The sequence below is a fragment of the Calliopsis andreniformis genome, chromosome 1 (assembly GCF_051401765.1).
Source record: "Calliopsis andreniformis isolate RMS-2024a chromosome 1, iyCalAndr_principal, whole genome shotgun sequence".
Classification (NCBI taxonomy): Eukaryota; Metazoa; Arthropoda; class Insecta; order Hymenoptera; family Andrenidae; genus Calliopsis; species Calliopsis andreniformis.
This window is the reverse complement of record NC_135062.1, coordinates 946,469-968,287: the sequence shown is the minus strand read 5'-3', so window position 1 is coordinate 968,287 and position 21,819 is coordinate 946,469. Positions and strand designations below refer to the sequence as shown.

At 39.2% G+C, this 21,819-nt stretch overlaps 1 protein-coding gene across 3 annotated transcripts in view; it reads right to left on the bottom strand.

Moving 5' to 3' along the window:
• The window catches only part of Fatp1 (Fatty acid transport protein 1), a 182,092-nt gene that overhangs the window by 50,341 nt on the left and 109,932 nt on the right, over positions 1 to 21,819 (bottom strand). For all 3 annotated transcript variants that reach the window (XR_013002229.1, XM_076381414.1, XM_076381296.1), the window contains exon 9: positions 20,599 to 20,800. Coding sequence is in view for 2 of the 3 variants with exons in the window: in XM_076381414.1 (XP_076237529.1) it covers positions 20,599 to 20,800 (202 nt within the window). In the remaining variant the exon portion in view is untranslated. The remainder of the gene's footprint in view (positions 1 to 20,598; positions 20,801 to 21,819) is intronic.

The window sequence follows — 21,819 nt, the reverse complement described above, 5'->3', positions numbered from 1 at the left end:
GAATTAAGGGATCATCTCTACGAATCCGAAAAATGGGGCCACCAAGTTCAAATAGACATAACTTTGGCAAAAATGGTCGAATTGATAATATCAAAAAGTCATTTGAAAGCGTGAAATCTCTATTTTTGTGTACTGTTCTCAGATTTTAATTTTGTTGTTTTGTGGCAAAGTTATAGCAATATAAACGGTAGTTTAAACTTTTTTTTAAATTTCGACCTACTTTCTAACCCTTTGAACTCGAGGCCTTTTTCGCTTCAAATAGGCCAGGCATCGCATTGGCGCCGCTCGAGTGTAAAGAGCTAATACTCCATGGGGCGCAAAAAATTTTTTAGGCACATTGAAATCATCATGATGCTGCACTTATTTTACACGGGAAAGAAGTTGCTTTCGACTGATATAAATGCAATGTGCCTAAAAAATTTGTTGCGCGCCATGGAGTATTAGAAAGTTGGTCGAAATTTAAAAAAAAGTTTAAACTACTGTTTATATCGTTATAACTTTGCCACAAAACAACAAAACTAAAATCTGAAAATAGTACGCAAAAGTAGATATTTCACGCTTTCAAACGACTTTGTGATATTATCAATGAGTGTATTTCTTAAAGCATCTGCCTCAGAAGAAGAACTGGATGACAGAAGTCACATTATTATTGCATTAAAATTGGGGAGGGGTGTTTGCGCGTGCGTGCGTGCGTGCAATCACTTCCTACTTCCTCTAGTTTCTACGAGGATATAAGTACAATTAAATATGACGAACTAGTAAGAACATTGAATGAAAAATTTGTTGATGCGGTCTCAAGAAGAAGTAAAAAAGCTGTCGTTAAACCAAGCGAGCAAACACGTTCCTGTTCGGTAAACCAACATTACCACCATCAGCCTCAGACACAGCAGAGTATAAATAAATGTACGAAATGTGGACGATTTCATAGATTTAGATGTCCTGCGATAGGAGCTACGTATAATAATTATAAAAGACTCAATCATTATGCGAGGTGTTGTTTATCTGGACATAAATGTATAAATAACATAGAGACTAGGCAGGATTTATTTTTAGGATTAATTACTTGCAATAAGATTGATGCCAAAGAAAATTGGCACAAGTATACAGAATGTAACAAAAATGTTGCAGTTCCTTGAAAGGAGTGATTCAGGGGGCGATCTGAAACAACTTTTTTCTTAGCGAAAATATTAGATAAGGCTCTGTTGACGAGTTATTAGCCTCAGCTAACATTTTCTAAGGAAAAAGATGTTCCAAATCACTCCCGGAATCATCCCTTTCAAGGAACTACTTTTTTGTTACACCCTGTATAAATATACGTATCAACAATATCAGAATTAATTGTCAATGCCGACCTCGCAGCGCCCACCGTGCTGGAGGGGGTCATAAAAACGTTGCGGTTAGACCACCTACGACGAGACTTGTAAGGCATCCTCGCCGTCTAATCAGCGCAACGCGGCAACACACGTTACCACTAAATATTCTCAAAATTTCAGGAAATCACACGAAGCACAACGTGGTACACCGCATAGAAATCTCCCTGGGCCAACCAGTATTCTGCCGACCCCGGCGACTACCAACTGACCGATGGAAGACGGCACGAGCAGAGGTCGAACTCATGATGCAGCAAAGCATGGTCTGAACTTCGAATAGCCCGTGAGCATCGGCACTATACATCGTCCCTTAGAAAAACAGAGGCTAGCGACCATGTAGCAATTATAAGGCACTAAACGCTAGGACAACACCAGACAGATATCCAGTGCCACATATTGAAGATTTTGGTCACGCTCTAGCCGCGAAAAACGTCTTCTCGACTATCAACCTCATCCGAGCATACCGCCAGATACCCATCGCAGAAAAGGACATACCGAGAACAGCCGTGACGACACCGTTCGAACTCTTCGAGTTCCCGCGTATGCCATTCGGATTACGGAACGCCGCCTAGACATTTCAACGGTTCATCGACGAGGTATTCCAAGGACTGGACTTCTGCTACGCCTACATCGACGACATTTCAGTAACATCACGAAACGAAAAAGAACACGAGCGACATCTGCAATGACTATTCACACGGTTACGTAAGTACGGCGTATTTATTAACCCGGCTAAGTGTTCATTCGGCAACGTCCAATTCCTTGGGTACACCGTGAATCACGAAAGGACGAAGCCGTCGCCGGTGAAAGCCGAGAGTAAAAGAAGTTCCCGAGGCCAAAGACAGTTTAGGCATCTAGGTATAATAAACTTCTACCGACGTTTCATCCAACACGCCGTATAACTACAACGGCCTCTCAATGCTCTTCTCATGGAAGCAAAAAAAAGCGGAAATGCACCAGTCACCAGGACACGAGCAGCATAGGACGCTTTCAACGTTATAAAAGATGCGCTATCGAATGCAACAACGCAAACGCATCCAATAGTTTAAACACCGTTATCAATCATGATAGACGCGTCCAAGTATGCCATCGGTGCGGTTCTGCAGCAGGAAATAGAGGGCACATGGAGACCACTAGGCATTCCACACGAAAGCAGTAAGCACGGCACAGGAAATGTACAGCGCGTAAGACAAAGAACTATTCGCTGCGTACGCCGCCGTAAAATGGTTCCGCTATGGCATCGAAGGCCGACTCTTCACTATTTTCATGGACCACAAATCACTCATTTTCCCTTTAGACAAGAATGGAAAAAAACATTCCCTAGACAGTTCCGGTATCTGGACTACATAGGGCAGTTCACAACAGACATGTGACATGTCGTTGAACTCAACAACACCGTGGCAGATGCGTTATCACGGGTTCAAGAAATATCCGATGAAATCGAGTACAAGGTACTCGCCACGGCTCAAGCTGAGGATCAAGAGCTTCGACGGTTGCAAAATGACTGTTCGCGCTGCGCCTCGAGAAGATAACACCGCCAATGTCACAAATACCTCTGAATTGTGATGTTTCAAGGGAGAAGACACGAGCTTATGTCCCAAAGAAATTACGCTGTCGTGTATTCGATACTACACGCAATTTCACCCGAACAATAGGGCCGCTCAGAAAGTTAGTTACGTAACGCTATGTCTAGCCAGGAGTGAAGAAAGACTGCAGCAAATGAGCGAAAGCCTGCATACCGTACCAGAAGTGAAAAATCACGCCGCACATCAAACCACCGGTCGGCGGGTTCCCAGAAAGCGTCGGCAAGTTCGATCATATACACTTAGATATCAAAGACCCGTTACAAGTCTCTCAAGAATATCGCTACATTCTAACCTACATCGATCGTTTTTCATGATAGATAAAATGGATGATAGATGGATTCAACGGATGGATAGCACGGTTTGGGGTACCGTTAAGAATAACTACAGACCAAGGACGCCAATTTGAATCCATCATATTTAACGAAGTGGCGCATCTAAGAACAACAGCAAACCACTCAGCTGCCAACGGAATGGTGGAGAGAGTGCACTACCAACTAAAAACCGTAATAAAATGCCACGGCACAAGTGCATAGTCGCAGGTTCTACTGACAGTCTTCCTAGAAATGCGAACGGCGTTTAAAGCAAACCTCCAAGCAACTACAACAGAGATTCTGTACGGAATAACACCACGCCTCCCAGGAGAATTCTTCGCAAGAGAGCAAGAACGTTCACCCTTCGAATTCGTAGAGAACCTGAGGGCGCATTTACGAGCTGTCCGCTCTAGGTCAGTATCGAGACACGGCACCCTAAAAGCATTTGTGTACTCGGACTTCCGAACCTGTGCATCCGTCTTTGTATGCAACGACACCATGTGGGCATAACTATAATCGCCATACGACGAACCATTTTGAGTGATTAAGAGAACAGACAAAACTTTCGTTATTCAAATGCACCGTAAAAACACACGGGTAACGATAGACCGTCTAAAATCAGCACACATGATGACCGAAGAAAACATACCTAACCACGACTACGGCAGCAACACGTCATCGGGAGAACAACGGAGTGAACAACCGTTAGAACCAGGAACATATACAACCAAATCAGGATGACATGTTAAGTTTCGCATTACGCAGTAGCATCTACAACATAACGTTGTCACTGGCGAGGGGGTGATGTAGCGGCGTTAAATATTGGTGTACCGATAAGAACACTACTTAACCAATGCGCGAAGCGTGCGACAATATCGATCAGAAGCACATGTTTCGCGATCCCCGATATCCTTCTTTCTGCACGCAGTGTCTCCCTTAGACAAGCGAAGCGACGAAACGTGTGAAATGTACTAGCGTTATTCCAAAGATCGCATTATATTATATTATATTATATTAATAAAACCACAGTCAATATCATGAAATAGAATTTATTATTGCACAGGTACTTTGTCTTTTTTTTTTTAATTTAAATGTTTCATTTACAACTGGCTCTATAGAGTCAACCAGCAAATTTGATGTATGTAGATATGGCGTGCGTATGATGACGCTCAGCAGCGTTTCCACTGACTTATATAATTATTTGTTTATTACTTGTTTATTATTTCTGTAGGTCTGTCGCTTTATTTCTTTTCAATCTTCTTTATTGTGGTGCTTGACTTAATTCTTTAGCCAGTTCGTTGGAATGTTGCATTATTCTATTTTTGTCTGCGGATGCGAATTCTTCTGTTTGTTCTCTGATACTTTTGATTCCTAGATCTTTATGGAGTATATCTCCACTGACATACCATGGACCAGCAGCTATTGATCTTAAGGCTTTGTTTTGGAATCTTTATGATGATGTTTATATTGCTTTTTTTGGCACAATCCCACAATTGTATACCGTATTTTACTGTGTAGTGTGAGTGGTGATTTATACCCCAGAATCCAATACATATTTTTCCTTTTCAAATCCAGTTGTTTTCTCTTTGCATTTATATGATTTTTTCATGTAAGTCTTTTATCAAGGTGGAGGCCGAGATATCTAATCCTGTCTTTTGTCTTCAGATTTTCATGATCTAGTTTTACTTCTGGGCACGATACATGTCTTGTAGTGAATTGTATTTGAACTGATTTATTGGTGTTAATTTGAATTTTCCATTTTTTTGTCCACTCCACTGTCTTGTTTAAAGCTTCCTGCAGGAATTCTGCTGCATCCACAGGGTTCTCATGCGATGCTAAGAATGCGGTGTCATCTGCGTACGTCGCTGAGAGCACATTTTCACTGTTAGAAGGGTCTGCTGTGTATATTTGATATAGTGTGGGGCCTGGTATACTATCTTGTGGAATGCCCGCTGGAATTGGACACATTTTTGAATATTTGTTATTTTCATTAACATGGAAATATCTTTCACTTAAATATGATTTGAATAAAAGGTAGAAGTTGTGTGGGAGGTGTTGTTTGATTTTGTACAGCAACCTGTATGCCATACCCTGTCAAAGGCTTGGCTTACATCAATGAAAGCGACGGAGCATACCATGCTTTTCTCAAGGCTTACTTCAATTTTGTTGACTATTCGATGAATTTGCTCAATCGTTGAATGTTGCTCTCGGGATCCGAACTGGTGTAGTGGTATTAGTTATTTTTCCTTCATTATTGGTTTCAAGCGTTCTAAAAGCACTTTTTCGAGTAGTTTTGACAGAATCGGTAATAGCGATATTCGTCTGTAGGAGGCCACTTCGTTTGGAGATTTGTCTAATTTCTGAAACAGAATTATTTCAGCAAACTTCCATTGTATTGGAAAATAACATGTCCTAATTATAGCATTATATATATTTGTTATTGCAACTATTCTTTTTTTTGGTATTTATTGTAACATTTTGACTGTTATACGATCATATCCTGGTGCTTTTTTATTATTACGCTGTTCTATTTCTGCGGCTATTTCTGTGGGGCTGACGTGCCTGATTTGTTCACTCATTGTCAGTTGCGTGGGGGTGCTGAGATATTCTGATATTTCTCTGTCTTCGTTATCAGTCATCGAAGTATCGTTCGGTATAAAGATTTTGGAGAGATGAATGTTTCAGCTTTATCTTGATCATCCTTTGCCCACATGTTGTCTTCTTTTTTTATAGGAGTATTGTGTCTTGTCCGTCTTTTTAGTTTTTTTATGATTTTCCACAGTGAGTATTCTTCTTCTTTATTCGGGGTCAAGTTTTGTATGTATTCTTGGATTCTGTCATTTTTTATTTTATGCAACAGTTTTTGTAATTCTTTGGATAATTTGTTTAATCTACTTTTGGATGTCTGGATATTTGCCATTTCTTTCTGGCATTCCTTTTTTCGCTGATTTTATTCCTTACAGATAGTGGATAGTTTATTGTATTTTTTCCTTCAGTTCTGATTTGCGGAGTTGATTGGTATGCAGCATTCTGTAGTGTCTTCGTTAGAGTCTCTACCGCCTGGTCTATATCGTCCTCAGTTCTTAGTGGGGTCCTCCAGTCAATATTTTCGTTTACTGGCGCTTGTAAAGAGACCAGTTTGTTTTTTCGTTGTACCATGCTAGCCGTTCTTCCACTTCTGCCAATCTAGAGCTCAATGGAAGTATGACGGGGGACTGGTCTGATTGTAGATCAAGGTTTGAATTTATATCTACTTGGTTTAGTGAAATTCCTTTTGCTACGAAAAAGTCGAGTAGGTCCGGTATTTTTTGAGGAACTGTTGGCCAGTACGTAGGTTTACCTGTACTATATGGTCGTATCCTCTCGATATCATTGTTTTATATAGCTCTCTACCTTTTGGGCTGATGATTCTTGATCCCCATTGAGGGTGTTTTGCGTTAAAATCTCCATGTGTAATGAATCTTCCGCCCAGTGTATTCAGAAAATTGTTGAAGTGCTGTTTGTGTATTTGGTGGCGTGGTGGGCAGTAGACTGCGGCTATTATTAGTAAACCGCTTGCATCTTTCATTTTAACACTCGTGTATTGTAGGTAATTCTTTTCGAATGTGGTTGCTTCATGGTGCGAGATTCTTTCATTAATAATTATTGCGGTATCCCCACGAGCAGTCCCGCTTGGATGATTTCTATGATATGTCTTATATTTGTGTATGTTAAAATAATTTCTGTCTGTAAAATGAGCTTTTGAGATTAGGAGTATATCTATCTTTTGTTCATTTAGAAGAAGTTGTATTTCTGCTTGCGTTGTTGCAAGCCGTTTGCGTTCCATAGAGCTATTCTTATATTGGGATTCATTGTTTTATTTGCTGGCCAGGGCTGTGAGCAAGTTTATGATCATGCTGTTCTGGTTCATTAGTTGCTGAAACATTGTTTCGAATTTGTGTAGAATATGATTAAGGACAATGTTAGTATTGTCGCTATTATTATTAGTGTTGTTGTTATTGTTATTATTGTTATTATTATTGTCAATATTGTTATTGTTATTATTATTAATTTTTATTGTACCTTTCGTTGCTTGTGCGTAGCTTATGTTTTGGCGTATTAATTGGCTTTGAATTGGTCTTACGTTTCTGTCTGCTTTTCTCTCTCCTTTTGTAAATCCCTATAAACAGTACATCCTTTATAGTTTGCTGGATGGGGTCCTCCACACAGTGTGCATTTCGCTAGGATGTCTTTTGATTTGCTGCATGTATTAGTAGGGTGGTTTTCTACACATTTCACACAATAATGTCGCTTTGTACGGTATCGTTCCGTATGTCCGTAATCTTGGCAGCGATGGCATTGTCGTATGATATTCTTCTTACGTGGCGGTTCCACTTCTATTATAGTATTGAGTAAGTGGTTTAATTTATAGATATCTTTATTATTGTTACCTGGTTCTTGGTCCACGAAGAACAGTGGGAATGGTTGTTTAGTTTTCCAGCTGCGGATGTTAGTAACATTTCTAATTTTGAACCCTTTCTCTTCTAATTCTTCTTTTATTGTTATTGGTGGAATGGAACTGTGTAAATTTTTTATTACAACCCTGTAGGATCTTTCCTGGCGTGGTTGATTTGTATGAAATGCTATTTTGTTTAATTTTAAGAAGTGGACTAATTTTCGATAGCCGTCCGATGAATTTGTGTTTACCTTGATAGTGTTCGCTGTTATTGTTTTACAGTTGAACTCCTCGTCCGAGAGTACCGTTCTGATACTGTCCAGCATGAGTGGGTAATTGGCTATATCGTCCATGTATATTGGGGTCGGCTTTTGGTTCGGGGTAACGTTCTGTTGGTTTCACATTCTTGTGTCGATTTATCTTGGCTGAGCACTGAAAATCTATTGAGATTTTGTATTAACTTATCATTGTAAATTTTGCCTTGAGCGTGTCGTTTTTTCCCGGTGCTGGCTTCTGTTTCTTCTATATTCCTGTTTCTTTTACTTTTACGCGTCTGTATTTGTTGCCATTTGATTTCTTGGTTAAAGAAGTCCATATTTATGTGTCCAGGTCTTCATTGCATTGTCTTAACGATTGAGTATATTGTTCGCCGTTTCGTTGTATTATGGTTGTTGATTGTATTGGTGCTTTCCATGTCTATTTGTGCGGTGTGAGTGTTCATGTATATGTCACTTGTTGTCATCGTGGGTTGTGTATTATGTGCTGATTGTCTGTGGCGTTGGAATATGTCAACCGAGTTTGTGATTTCGGTGTTACTAGTGGCGGTGTATATCGAAGAAGGAATTATGACACCGCTTCCTTGTTGTATTATGGTAGCTAAATACTGTTTTTATGTCACTTGTATACGTAAGTACTTATGTATTCACTATTAAATTCGACTTCTCGTTTTCTCGATTTCTCGATTAAATTCGCTTCAGTGTTTACACTCGAGGATCTTCAAAACACACGTCTTGCCTTTTCGACTTTCACCATGCGACTAGAGGTACTTTGTGATGCAATAATAATAGTCAATACGTGTCAGGACTTAGAATTGGTAAGAAGAGTCTACAGTACTAGCAAAGTGCAATTTGAGCCAGAAGTCATTGTCAGAAAATACGAGTAAGTCTTTAGTGAATTAGATTGTTTTCCATGAGAAGTGCATTTAGACACTGATCCTACAGTCAAACCTGTGATAAAGGCAAATAGAAAATTGCCGTTTAGTTTGCTAGATACTTTAAAGAAGAAATTAGAGCGAATGCAGAGCTTGGGTATAATTTCTCAAATTAGAAAACTAACTGAATGGGAGAGTTTTATCACTTTTGTTGAAAAGGCAGATAAATAATTAAGAGTGTGGTTTGATCCGAGGAATTTGAACAGAACCATAAAAAAAAACCTAGATCAAGCGGCACGGTAGTGCTGCGACGCCAAGTATATGAAGAGCGTAGTCGGCACTACCGTGTACATTGTTTGGAGTTTTACGTAAGAAAAATATTAATCGTGTATATCATTGGATCTATAGGTCATATTTAAAATTCAATGGTATTATCGTAATATAATATGGGTAAGATAGTTCGATTAAACCTAGTCTCATAAAAATCGGTGCATTTGTTGCTGTGATCTCATGATGTGATTCTGAAAAGTGTAACTTTTAACTTCATTTTTCAAGATTTTCTTGTTCATAGTATATGTGGATGTCCGGATGTCCATCACGTAAAAGCGCAAGTGCGACCACGCATTATAAGAGAAGTATTCGGTACAACATAAGAAGCATACCCGGCGTTGTAGACCACTCGCTCATTCCGTCGAAGTAGGTTAAACGGTTCGATAGTGCCGCAATACCAAGTAAGCATACTGTAATGGTCATTAGAATTGCTTCACCTTACAAGTGCCATAGCGTTTAATTTAATTATCACACGAGATGTAAAATAAGAAGCCTTATATATATTTTAATGTACTATAGTGGCCAATAGAATTACTACCCTAGCTAAAACTAAGATCTGTTGAATATGAAATTAATTACAATACCAATAACTAAATACTTCTAAATTGTTATAAATATCAGAACTTTAAGTGAAACAGGGGAATTCGGCCTTTAATATCTAATAATACAGACGATTATTTTTTATATCAATTAAACCAAAAGCATCAGCACCTGCAAGGTAGTGCAATCTCAATGGTCACTACTGTGTGCAAAGTATAGCCGATCGTACATATTTACTGAAGTTTCACCTTGAATCGTGAATATCATTTGATCCGTAACTCAATTCTAAAATTCAATGGTATTATCTTAGTATGTATAATGTTCGTACGATCTTTCGATTAACTCTAGTCTCACAAAAATCGGTGAATCTGTTACGTTTTGGTTACTTATGACGTCATAATTTCGCATAACACTCCGACACGAACGTTGCTCCGAATCCGTGTGCCCCTGTAACCTGATATTTTGACAGAATCAGCAGTTCAGTCACCATGCAGGTGTTAAATGTGTGTTAATAACTGACCTAGTATATAGTTCGCGTTTTATAAAGTTCAAAACTATCGTTTTCCAAATTAATCAAGATTATAGAGTGTTTCTGAACAACACATGATTTAAGAAATGATTTCAGAGACCAAAATAAGACGAAAATCAAGAATGCCGATTTCGCATGTGAAGCTTCGATTGTTAGTTAAAAGCGTCTAAAAATTTGGTGGAAAACGCCAGAAATAAGCTCGCACGGAGACCTCAAGCAGTGGTTGCTCGAAAAGTAGTAACGCACTGACATAAGGAAAGGGAGAGATCACTTACCCTCGAATAACTGATCGCAAATTTAATGACACTCGACAACGCTACAGGATCCAAAATTCAGATAAAATTGATTAATATAATTTTTTTTTTAATAGATGGGTTATTAGCGCCTTAGGTAGATTATAGCCTATTGTACAATTTAGTCTGTTTTAGGTATCATAATAGGTTCTCAGTTGCGTCCAGGCGATTTGTGATGTACTTTTTACAGTTCAATATGATGTGATCCACAGTTACGGCCAGTTTACATAGTTCGCAAGTCGAGGGTTCTTTATAAAAGATGTAATATCATAGTGTAATGATATCTGCCTAATAATTAGTTAATGATCATAATAATGCATTTAAACACTATCTTACCTTACATCACGCACGCACTAGATGGCACACTTCTATCTATATCACTTATTCTCTAGATGGCACACTCCTATCTATATCACATATCCTCTAGATAGCACATTCCTATCTATATCACATATTCTTTAAATGGCACACTTCTATTTATAACAAAGGAGGTATTGGTAAGTGAGTTTTGTATGTCCTATTATAACTCCTGAGGTTACGACTTGGTTGTGTCTTGGTAAGGTGTGGGTAATGCTCTTCTTGTAAAAGTCGTTCTTAATTATTGTTAGCCGTGGTTTGGATGAGGATTTCCAGGTTTTGTTTCAGTTATCATCTATTTTCTTTTTGAGCAAGAAGAGTGTGGTATTTGCTGGTAGACTGTTGTTGTAGTAATTGAAGTTAGTTGAATTTGCAGTTTCTTCAGCCAATTTATTCGTTCTTTTGTTCCCTGCAATGCCAAGATGGGAGGTGGCCCAGGTTACTATGATTGTGTTGTTCCTTTTGGTTAATTTGATATAAAATTCTTGACATTCTTGGATAATTGGAACATTCATCAATCCGTTGTTAGTCCACGAATTGATGAGATGACGTTTATAGGGTCGCAAAAAATACTAAAGTTTTTATTTTGTTCCATGGATGTAAGCTTAATAACGTATTTAACAGCGTTAAGTTCGCAATAAAGGATGGGTGTCTTTGGGTGGAGTCTAATTGAATTGTTTAGTCTGTTGCCGACAATTGCATATATATATATACTCTAGGAGTGTTTCTTCTAGCTTTTAAAATAATGACTTTAACACAGATGGGCTGCTTTTCCTTTGACTGTAATTAAGTAAAGTGATATTGGTTTAAATTACTGGAATGGTCCATGGAGGTATATTGTCGATGGATTTTTTCGTTGCAGGTTAGATTTCCATCTCTAGTTCGTTTAGATAATTTTGTATTCTGTAGTAGAATGCAAGGGATATTCCTTTTCTTGGTAACAGAAGGTTTGGATTGCTCTGTTTAAACGTGTTTTGATATATGGGGTTGTACGGAGTGGAGGCGATTTTTGTTGTAAAGTTAATGCTTAGGTATTGTCTTCTGATCTATAGCGATGAGTCCGATATTTTGCTTAGAATTGCCATTAATTGGGTTGGAATGGAAAGTACCGACTGTTATTCTAAGTACACTGCTGTGTACAATTTCTATGGTAGAATTAATTTCAACAGACGGCTCAGGATCACTCAGCCCCTAACGCGCCTTTCTAGTGGGTTCCCCCACCGCGGCAGTTCCCCGTGAGTGCGGACACACTTGCCGCGCGTGTGGAATATCCGTGAGCTCACTCCTCTGTCCCACCAGAAAGGCGCGTGAGGGGCTGAGTGACCCTGAGCTGCCTGTTGAAATTAATTCTACCATAGTTTCTTCAATAGGTTGAGGTTGGCGGACCTGTAGACCATCGATCCGTAGTCTAACTTCGATCTCACTATTGCTTTATATATAGTAGCAATAAGTTTATATCTGCTTCCCCGTACGCACAGGGCAGTTTCTGGCATACAAACGGCAAAGACAATTTATGACTCGCGTGACTGCGAAGCTATATATGAGCAGACGTTTTTAAACATTCTTTAGCTGTAACATGTTATAGAGTTTTCATCAAGAGTCCCCAATAGCAATTACGACTGTCATAAATTAGGAGTTTCTAAAGGACACTCAGAGCAGGTCTATCGGGTGACTGAGCGAGCCCTAGATGAGTAAGTCCAGAGGAAATCTCTAAAAACGTAAGGGTTGTCTGGCCTTACCGACCGCAACGCCGCGGGAGAAAAACCAGGGACTGAAAAAGAGACCCTATCGCGGGGGCGAGCGTGGCAGGACGACCAGAAAGTCGTGAATCGCCGAAGTGAGAATTTGTACCTCACGAGTAAAATCTGAATGAATAACCACTTGTGATTGTAATAGTGTACGTCAATGTACCCTATCCTTCAAGTCAGTGGTTGCTGTCGAGTTTAAGTTTTTCGATAAGTTTTTGGATCTGTGGCGAATGAGTTATCTTCTTTGGCTAAAGCAGATATCGCGGATTGTTTTTTATTTTTTTCCAGATTGATGAGCATGGCGTAGCTGAGTTCAAGGATGAGACATAATCTACCCATGTCTGTCATTTGCTATTCTTTAAAGTTTTGTGGACTATAGCTCTGAGTTTTTTAAAGTTCACGAAGTTTTCTGTGGTTTTATGTTATTTATATCTGTTGAACGTGTGTTTACAGTCTTTTATAGCTTGTGAGCATTGCTCATTCCACCATGCGGTGTATTTAGGTCAGGGGTTATCAGTTTCTTTTGTTCTCAGTATAGCTATGTTGGCTGCATTTATTATAGCTCCTGATAAACGTTCCAGAATTATATTTATGGTGTTAGAATTGAAAGCATTTAGTTCTACAAATTGAGAAGATAAGTTAGTTATTGACTCACGGAACAGTTCCCGGTTGGTTTCTTGAAGTTTCCATTTTGATGATTTGTAGAATTCACGGCTTCGATTTAGATTGTATGACGCCTTTATTAGGTAGTGATTACTGTTGTATAAATTATCAACTATGCTCCATGTGATATTTCGAGCTATAAGCAAACTGCTAAAAGATAAATCCATCGCACTGAGACGGCGGGATGCCAATCAGGAATAGGTAGGTGTGGTTGAATTTAGTAACATGAGGTTAATTCAGTTAATTATTCTCTCTATGGTGTTTCTTCGTCTATCAGTTTTGTACGATCTCCAGAAGGTGTTATGGCTATTAATGTCTCTGAGGGTGATATACGGTTTTGTTAGTTGTTTTATTAGCTGAGTTAATTCGAATTCATTTAGCTGTTAGCTGTTTGGTGCGTATAGATTGCATGCACATATAGACTTGTAGGGCATGTAATTTTGGTGGTAATAACTTAAAAGTTGGATGTGACCGTTATTCCTTCGCTAAGGATGTTTTTGATAAGAGTAACTACTCCTCCACTTGCATGAGTGGAATTGCGATTTATATCGAAGGTTTTATAGTTTTTGATCTTGCCAGTATTTTGGTATTTGATGTTCGTTTCCTGTAAACAGATTATTTAAGGCTGAAAGTTATCTATTAATAATTGCAGATGATCAAGTCAACTGTAGAAGCCGTTGAGGTTCCATTGAATTATTTGGGATGATGGTTTGTATGCGATGGTGTATGCGTTTTGTTTAGTGCTTGTACACAGTTTTAGCTTAGGAATAATGGTGTCAGTAAGGATATATTTATGAACGGGTCCGTTTTTAGTTTTTTTTTTTTTATAAGACGATGCAGTCGATTTTTTATACTCTGATGTTGTAGTGAAGGGTGGATTAACTTAAGCATATGGATTACGGCATTCGTCTGGAAACTCTAGATTTTTGTGATGCCAATTGAGTTTTCATTGCCGACGGCGTTCTTCAGGAAACTTCTGAGTTGCGTGTAATTGAAGACAAACTTATTAATGGGGTCTTCTAAGGTTTGACTAGTTTAAGTAAATCGTCTATTTGTTCTATAATTTTAATTAATTATTGCCTACGTTCGGGTTTCCTTTTTTGTTAGTACCTGTGGAGTTATAGTTCATATTTGAGTATCTGTTACTTGGTGTCTTTTTTGGGTTGTGTTCATTATTTGACTGGTCTTCAGTTGAAGTTGATAGCAGTCTTTTGTAGGTAGTGGGAAATCCAAAGATTTCTGATTCTTGTGGTATGTCGCTGAATGTGTTGTTGGCATTAATTGTAGGTAGATCGGTAATAGTGGGGTTGAAATTTTCGTTCCCTTTTTGGTTTTCTGTTATGATTAGATTTTTGTATGGTGCACATACGGTTTCCCGTGTGTTGTTGGAATATAGTATTTGCTCCATTTCCCTTGATGTGTCGTTACTGCTGACTTCCTTATCGCTTGTTGAATAGGACGTTGTTGGTTGAGGGTGTGAGGTACACTTATTTCGTAATATGTTCCTCTTGTTTGCTTGGAAAACAGCCGACTTTGTCGGTGGAAATGAATATTCGGTACTGCCGTACTTCGATACTTCTTAAGAACGATTTGGGAAACTTTGGGCGTCGACTTGGTCTACGTAAATTTGTCTTCTCAAACTCATTATGTGTGTGAAGAAGGGTCTTATAGGCCGGCTCGGAGAAAGGCGAGTTTGGATGTTACTTTTATGTCTTTACCCATTAGGAATTTTTCAATGTATTCATGAGGTATAGCGGGAGAAACGTTAGATAAAATTATTCACTCTGATAGATTTAGCAAAGGTCTAACCGTGATATTTATCTTGTTGACGTTGAGTATTTCGTAGCTGTGAAAAAATGATTTTGTTATAGTTATACTGTCAAAATAAATAAAAATTCTGTCACTGAATAAATGGGATGCGTAGCGGATGGTGTTGGGTCCAGTGATTATTGCTACGACTAGTACGTAGTCCTTCATGGTTGTGTCGTCTCCGGCTTCGATTATAATTGGCTGTTCTTTACTTGGGAATGAATTATTAATTTATTGATATCCTAGCTGACGCGTAGAATTTTGAAGGCTGTACGTTTGAATATTTCGGTTGGATTTGAATGGATGTAGTGTTTGTTTCCATGGTAGAATTTCTGTGGCCGTGAGTCTCGTTGGGCTTAAAGCTTTATTGAAGACTTAGATTTTCCGAAAACCGAGTGGATGCGTGAATGCATACCACATATTCATAATCGATTTATGACATTAAAGTGGATTTGACATTCATCTTCATACAAGTGGATTCCGAAATTTGTTTTGAACCTTAATAAGCAATTGCTATACTATTGCCTCCTGTGTGTGCTGCGGTTCTGCGCTGACCCTCCAGGTAACTCCTGGACGAATTTGCATTTCTTACATGTATTTGGAATAGAGTCTCAAAATTAAAGATTTTGTGTTGTCAGTCAAGGGTATTCTTAGAGAACTGTCGCTGAAAGTCTAAGCTGTGGAATTACCAAGGACAGGGAGTCACCAGTATATACATGTATGTATAACGAGTTCGGTGGTCATTCCGACCGTGTCATACACTCAGACGACACCAGATGCCTGAGTCACGAATTACCTATGCACTGCTTGGTGCATATTAACGCGCAGAGCATGCCGTCTGAGAAATAGCTCGTTACCTGTATGGTTATTGCAAATCCACAACACGTTCAGAACAGTGTGATGTTTACGGTAATCGCTTATGAAGATCCAAAAACAATTTCGGAGTAGACTCGTTTGAAAATAAAAGTTAAACTTATTTTAACCCGTTCACGTTTTTTGACGAGTTTGACTCACACACTTTGTATAATGCCTTCGCTGTTGATCACCCGCCAGTGTATGAAGGTTCTTTTCCAAGAATAACCGGTCACGCACGACTGCGTGATGAATCCACGTTTAGTTAACGGCAACTTCACGGTTAGTAGTTAGGTAAACAATTGTGAACATTGTTTTATGCAAATGGAAAGTGAATATTTGCAGTTGTTTGCAGTTTGCAGTTTGCAGGATATGATATTTTACATTTTAAAATGTATCGACGTGCCGATTGATTTAAAATTCCGTTTATTTAAACATCACGAAAATACCTCTACACCTATCAATTTCTGATAACACTCGCTGAGCAAAGCAAAGACTGCTAGCCATTAATGTAATAGGCGTAATAGCGCGATTTAACTCATGTACTTACTTTAATTTTGTTTAGAGAAATCATTAAAGCGAGGAACTTAAATTCATATACTGAAGAACTTTCTTCGCGCATCGACCTGGTTTCCGAAGAACCTTTAATAAAGCTAAGGGCCTTTTGGGCGAAAACTCAGCATCTAACAACACCAGATATTGTGGGTGGCCCTCGACGAGTTTTTCAAGAAACTGCGATAAATTTTTCGACAGACCTTCGCATCGAGCGTTTATGCGTATATTCGTGTTACGTCCCGAGTTTTCCTAAAAATTAGGTAATTTCTCGCGATATTCCCATTTTGTGTGCGGTTTTTCTTCAAATTCTACACCTAGACTTCTAGTAGTATGTGCAGTTTTTTCTTGTGAGGATTTGAATCAGAAGATTAATCGGAAGGTCGGCACATTAATCCTTTCTATTCTAAAATTTCATGGGGCGTGTTTTGACTTACCCTTTGGAGGGTAAAGAGTACGCAGGTTTAGTGTTATTCAATGATATCCTCGTATGGTGTTCAAATATTGGCGGATGATAGATTCGTGATACGTGCTTAGAAATGGAACCGTGTGAGAGGCTTTTGTCTCGTCCGTAAAATCCGTTATCGGTTAGCATACATGACCTGCTGAATTACGTCAATAATAAACATGGCAAAAATAACGTATAACTCCTTTCGGTTATTACAGTTAAATTGCATAATTACAGATATTATTAAAACCAGAAATTTGAAGGTCAAATATTCAAGCACTTTCTTCGTGCATCAACTCGGTTTTCGGAAAGCCTAAGCCTTTACCAAAGCTAAGGGTCTTTGGAGGACGAGCCAGGTGGTATTTAACAACACCAGGTACATCGTGGGAGTCCTCGACGAGTTTTTCAAGAAGCTGCAGTTAGTATTTCGACAAACTTTCGCATCGACTATTTGTACGAATATTTGTGATACGTGGCGAGTTTTTCTATAAATTTAGTCCTTTTCTAGGGATATTCTTGTTGTATGTGCGGTTTTGCTCCAAATTCTATGCCAATATTTCTAGTAATGTGCAGCTTTTTCGTGTGGGGATTTGGACCAGAAGACTGATTGGAGGGTGGTCATATTAACCCTTTCTATCTCATAACAAGTGTTTTGAGTTGGCCTGCGGATTGTAACGAATAGACAAGGTTGTTGTTACTTAATGACATTCATCATTTTAATCTAAGTTTTAGATCCTGCAGCCTTGTTGAGTGTCGTATAATTTCCAATCAGTTGTTCGACGGTGAATCATCTCTCCCCATCCTTGCGTCATTGCAATAATCTACTGTTCGAGCAACTACTGCTTGAAACCTCCGTGCGGGCTCATTTCTGGTGCTTTCCACCAGATTTTTAGATCATTATAACTAACAAACGAAACCTTAAACACGAAATCATTATTTGTGATTTTCATCTTATTTTGGCCTCTAGACTCACACCTTAAATTTATCCCATGCTGTTTAGAAACATCCTGTATATTGTTACGTTGCATAAGTATCCGTCACAAAGTTGATCCCTTTCTGCAGAAAGAGCGGTACTTTAATGCTCCACCACCGCGAATCGGAGGATTTAACGTTAACCGTGATCGTGTTCCACGCCACGGCAGCCCGGCGTTGACCAACGATAACATCGCTCAGTATCAAAGTCAGCGCAGGATGCTCACGGCGGATCCTGTGGTTGTGGGGCGATTCCAACGCAGTGAGATCATTCAGCCCGGGGAGTGAGAATGAGGCCTCCGGGATATGGGAGGAGGCTATCATATCTGGGAGTGGACACCTTCGAGGTTGGTAGGAGGCGGACAACTTACCTGAGGAGGTGAGCATGGGCTCCACCACGGATAGGTGGGAATAGACCAAGGAACGGCGGAGCAAACGTCAAACGAGGATGGTCAACTCATGGCACGTTCCGGGATTTACCTCTCTGCACGAAAAGCGGTGGCTACGTGGCCACGGGCGTCTCATCGACGGCAGAGGGCAACGAAGAAATTACAGGGCCTGGAGGAAACAGGCACCATTACGGGACTGTCGCAGTGACATAGCCGTAGGATCCCAATCATCGATCCAGATCCATAAATCACCGGTGAACATTGGCTGCGATATGACGCAACTCGTGCGAACCAATTGTAAAGACCGTAATGAAGCGTAGCGTAGCGTAGCGTAGGACGAATTATCGTCCTTATGCATGCATGGAACTTCGGGGCAACAAGTAAGCGCTTGCATTCGACTTGTCCGACATCAAGAGCCATCACGAGGCCTTCCAGTTAGCTAAACGACTCGATATTTGTACTTTAACCAGACTCATTGTGACGCGAAAACGACCGCGAGTTTCAGCTTGGAGTTACCTCCCCACGGAATTCGTATCACAAGAGTACCGCGTGTAACAATCTCATTGTAACATTGTAAACGATATTCGCATAAATACATTTTATCTTTCACCAGAAAAAGACTATGTGCTGACTGGCTTTCTCGCCGTGAAAAGTTTCCTCACTCTCCGTTGCACACGATCCAGCCTTCTCTCCGCGGTTCCAGCTAGCCCGGACAGTCGATATATCTCGGACGCATGCTTCTCGCGCTGATATCTTCAATACCTCGTGCCTCAAATAAATCAAGTACGCAAGGGCTGTGCGTGGCTAATTTGCACGGTCGTTCGTGATCACGTTACAATATATACAGACGATCCCACAAGAGGTGGCGGAATCGCTAAGGGGAGGTTCCTGGGATGATTCTAAACAATCTTTTCTTTGCAAAAATGTTCTCGGACGCTTTGTTAACGAGTTATTTTATTATAATAATATACAATCCGAAATCATTGCTTTCTGTTTTTTTTACTATGGCATTACTTTACTAAATCAGCATTTTTAAATTCTTTTTCCTGCCTTTTTATTTTCTACAACTTGGATAATTAATTTAAAAATCTGAAAAAATTCCATAATATGTGTCGCAATAGCTAACGTATGCCTGATTTTATTCTTAATTTTCCATCTAATAGTTTAAGAGAAATTGGACAATAACGTAGAGATTTTGAGATTCTTGTACAAGACTCGAGCACAGCGAGAGCAAACGCTACGCGTAATTTATGCATCGCCACTGTCCAGCCGAGTGCTCGCTATCCGCGCTCTCTGATTGGTCGATGTTTTCCGTTAATAACTCGTTAACAAAGTTTCAGAGAACATTTTTGCAAAGGATAAGGTTGTCTAGAATCACCCCATGAATCTCCCCTTATCGGTTTCGCCACCTTGTGTGGGACAGCCTGTATATATACTATTAAATGCATGGTTCTTAAATGCAAATACTACTTGCAAACTGAACGTAGTGTGTAATTTATACTCCTGTTTCCTATTAATGGAATCGAATTGTTTTTCTCAAACTAAAGAAGAATGTGAACGAATTGTATCGTAGCTTATGTTAAGAGTGAAAACGGTATTCTAATTTACGCTAAAAATAAAAAAAGAAGCTGTTTTGAATATAGAAAAATCAAAAACTGGAAGATAATGAGAGACTGAGAGTGTGAGAACAAAGATTAAAAACCTACAATTGGAGAAACAAAACTAGCTTTTTGACTTTTTACTACTTTTGATCGAACTTCAACTATTACATTTATAAGATCTTTTTTATTAAAATAGCACAAAATACAGAATAATTGGGGTCATATTTCTCTATTTAAAAAGTGGAAGTTAATTCATTGTTAGATATCACTTATTAAATAAGTAAATATAATCTAAGTTATGCCATGTTTGATATCATTCTGGTCAGAAAAATCTCACAAATATTATATTGATAGTTTGATAAAAAAATGATCAAAAGTAAAAAAATTAGTCTTGCCTCTTCAATCATAGATCTTTTGTCTTTTATCTTTGCCGGCTACCTTAATTTTCACTCGCTCTCCTTTTCTCTGTTCGTGGAAAGTATCTCACACAAAAATGTCATGCCTCCTTCAATACATGCGAAACTCCAGATCTGATGTTTTCACTCTTATAATAGCATTTCTGTATAATTTCAATAATTCAAACTTCTAGCTAGTAGTCTTATTAAGCGAGACAGATAATTGAATTAATTTTATGTAATAAAAATAGTAATAGAAATAACTCACTGTACAATTGTATTTCATACACTCAGTAAAGTAGGCGCTTGCCGAAAATTTCTTTCTGATTACAGTTGTTGCTCCATGAAGAAGAGTTGCACCTACTGTCATTGCACCAGCAGCAGTATGGTACAATGGTAACGGTGTATAAAATCTATCCGTACTTCTGAATTGTGCCATTATGAAAATGCCAGATGCCATAAATATATATCTGAAAAAAGCCAAGTTTTAAGATACAAATTGTAAAAAAAAAAAACATTTATTCTAAAGCTCAATACGTTATAATAAAACCTTATCATATACGCTCAAATATTTTAACGGGTAATATGGGAACCCAAATGAAATAAATAGTTTGATCCCTCCACGTCTAGCAGTAATGATGCATTAAAATTAACAACACAAATTTGGAATAAAGAATAACTCATGTACAACAGTAAGATAGATACATTGAAATACATGTTTAACCTGGTCTTTTTAGTAGAGTTGAGACCGAAATTCTGACCACAATTCACAATCGGTTATATTTCCTCAACAACCTATAATAGGTAAATGGCAGGTGTTCCGTTCGACGAAGCAATCGTTGTTTATTGTTACCAGATGTGAGAATCCGAGATTCATTTAGACAATTTGTCTATTGAGTCATCCGTTCGAAAGTTCCACATCTGGCAATTCATAAAACAATTTCGTGCTTTCGTCGAGCAGCGTGTTCCTCCCGAGTTATAAACATCGAAGGCTGTATTGCCCCGCAGTCGGTATCGTTACGCCAACTCATCGTCCGGTCATATTATCGGAGGGTTGACGTCGACTCGCGGATCAATGCAGCCATAAAAACATCTGGAAAACACTCGCGTGGGCCCGTTCGAGCCGCGCTATTCCGGGGTTCGATCTTCCTCTCCAGTTATCGCGACCTTCGACCTGAGGGAAAGGTTCCTCCACCACCATCGCGGGATGATCGGGGATTTTCCACCACTACCGCCGCGGAGTGACAGGGAGAGCCCGTTCCACCCCTATCGGAGCGACTGGGGATCCTCCTTCCTCGGGTCGATAGACAAATCGTCGATCGCGAGCTTTCGTCAACGCCCAAAAAACATTGACACCCCCGAGCGCGCGAATCGGGGGAAGAAGAGCTAAGGAGGAAGCGAACTCCGGAAACAAGAATCAGAAACGATTAGAGACTTCGAGGAATTACAACCGAGAGGTTTTGCGACTTAGTTTTCGTCCCTCTATCGA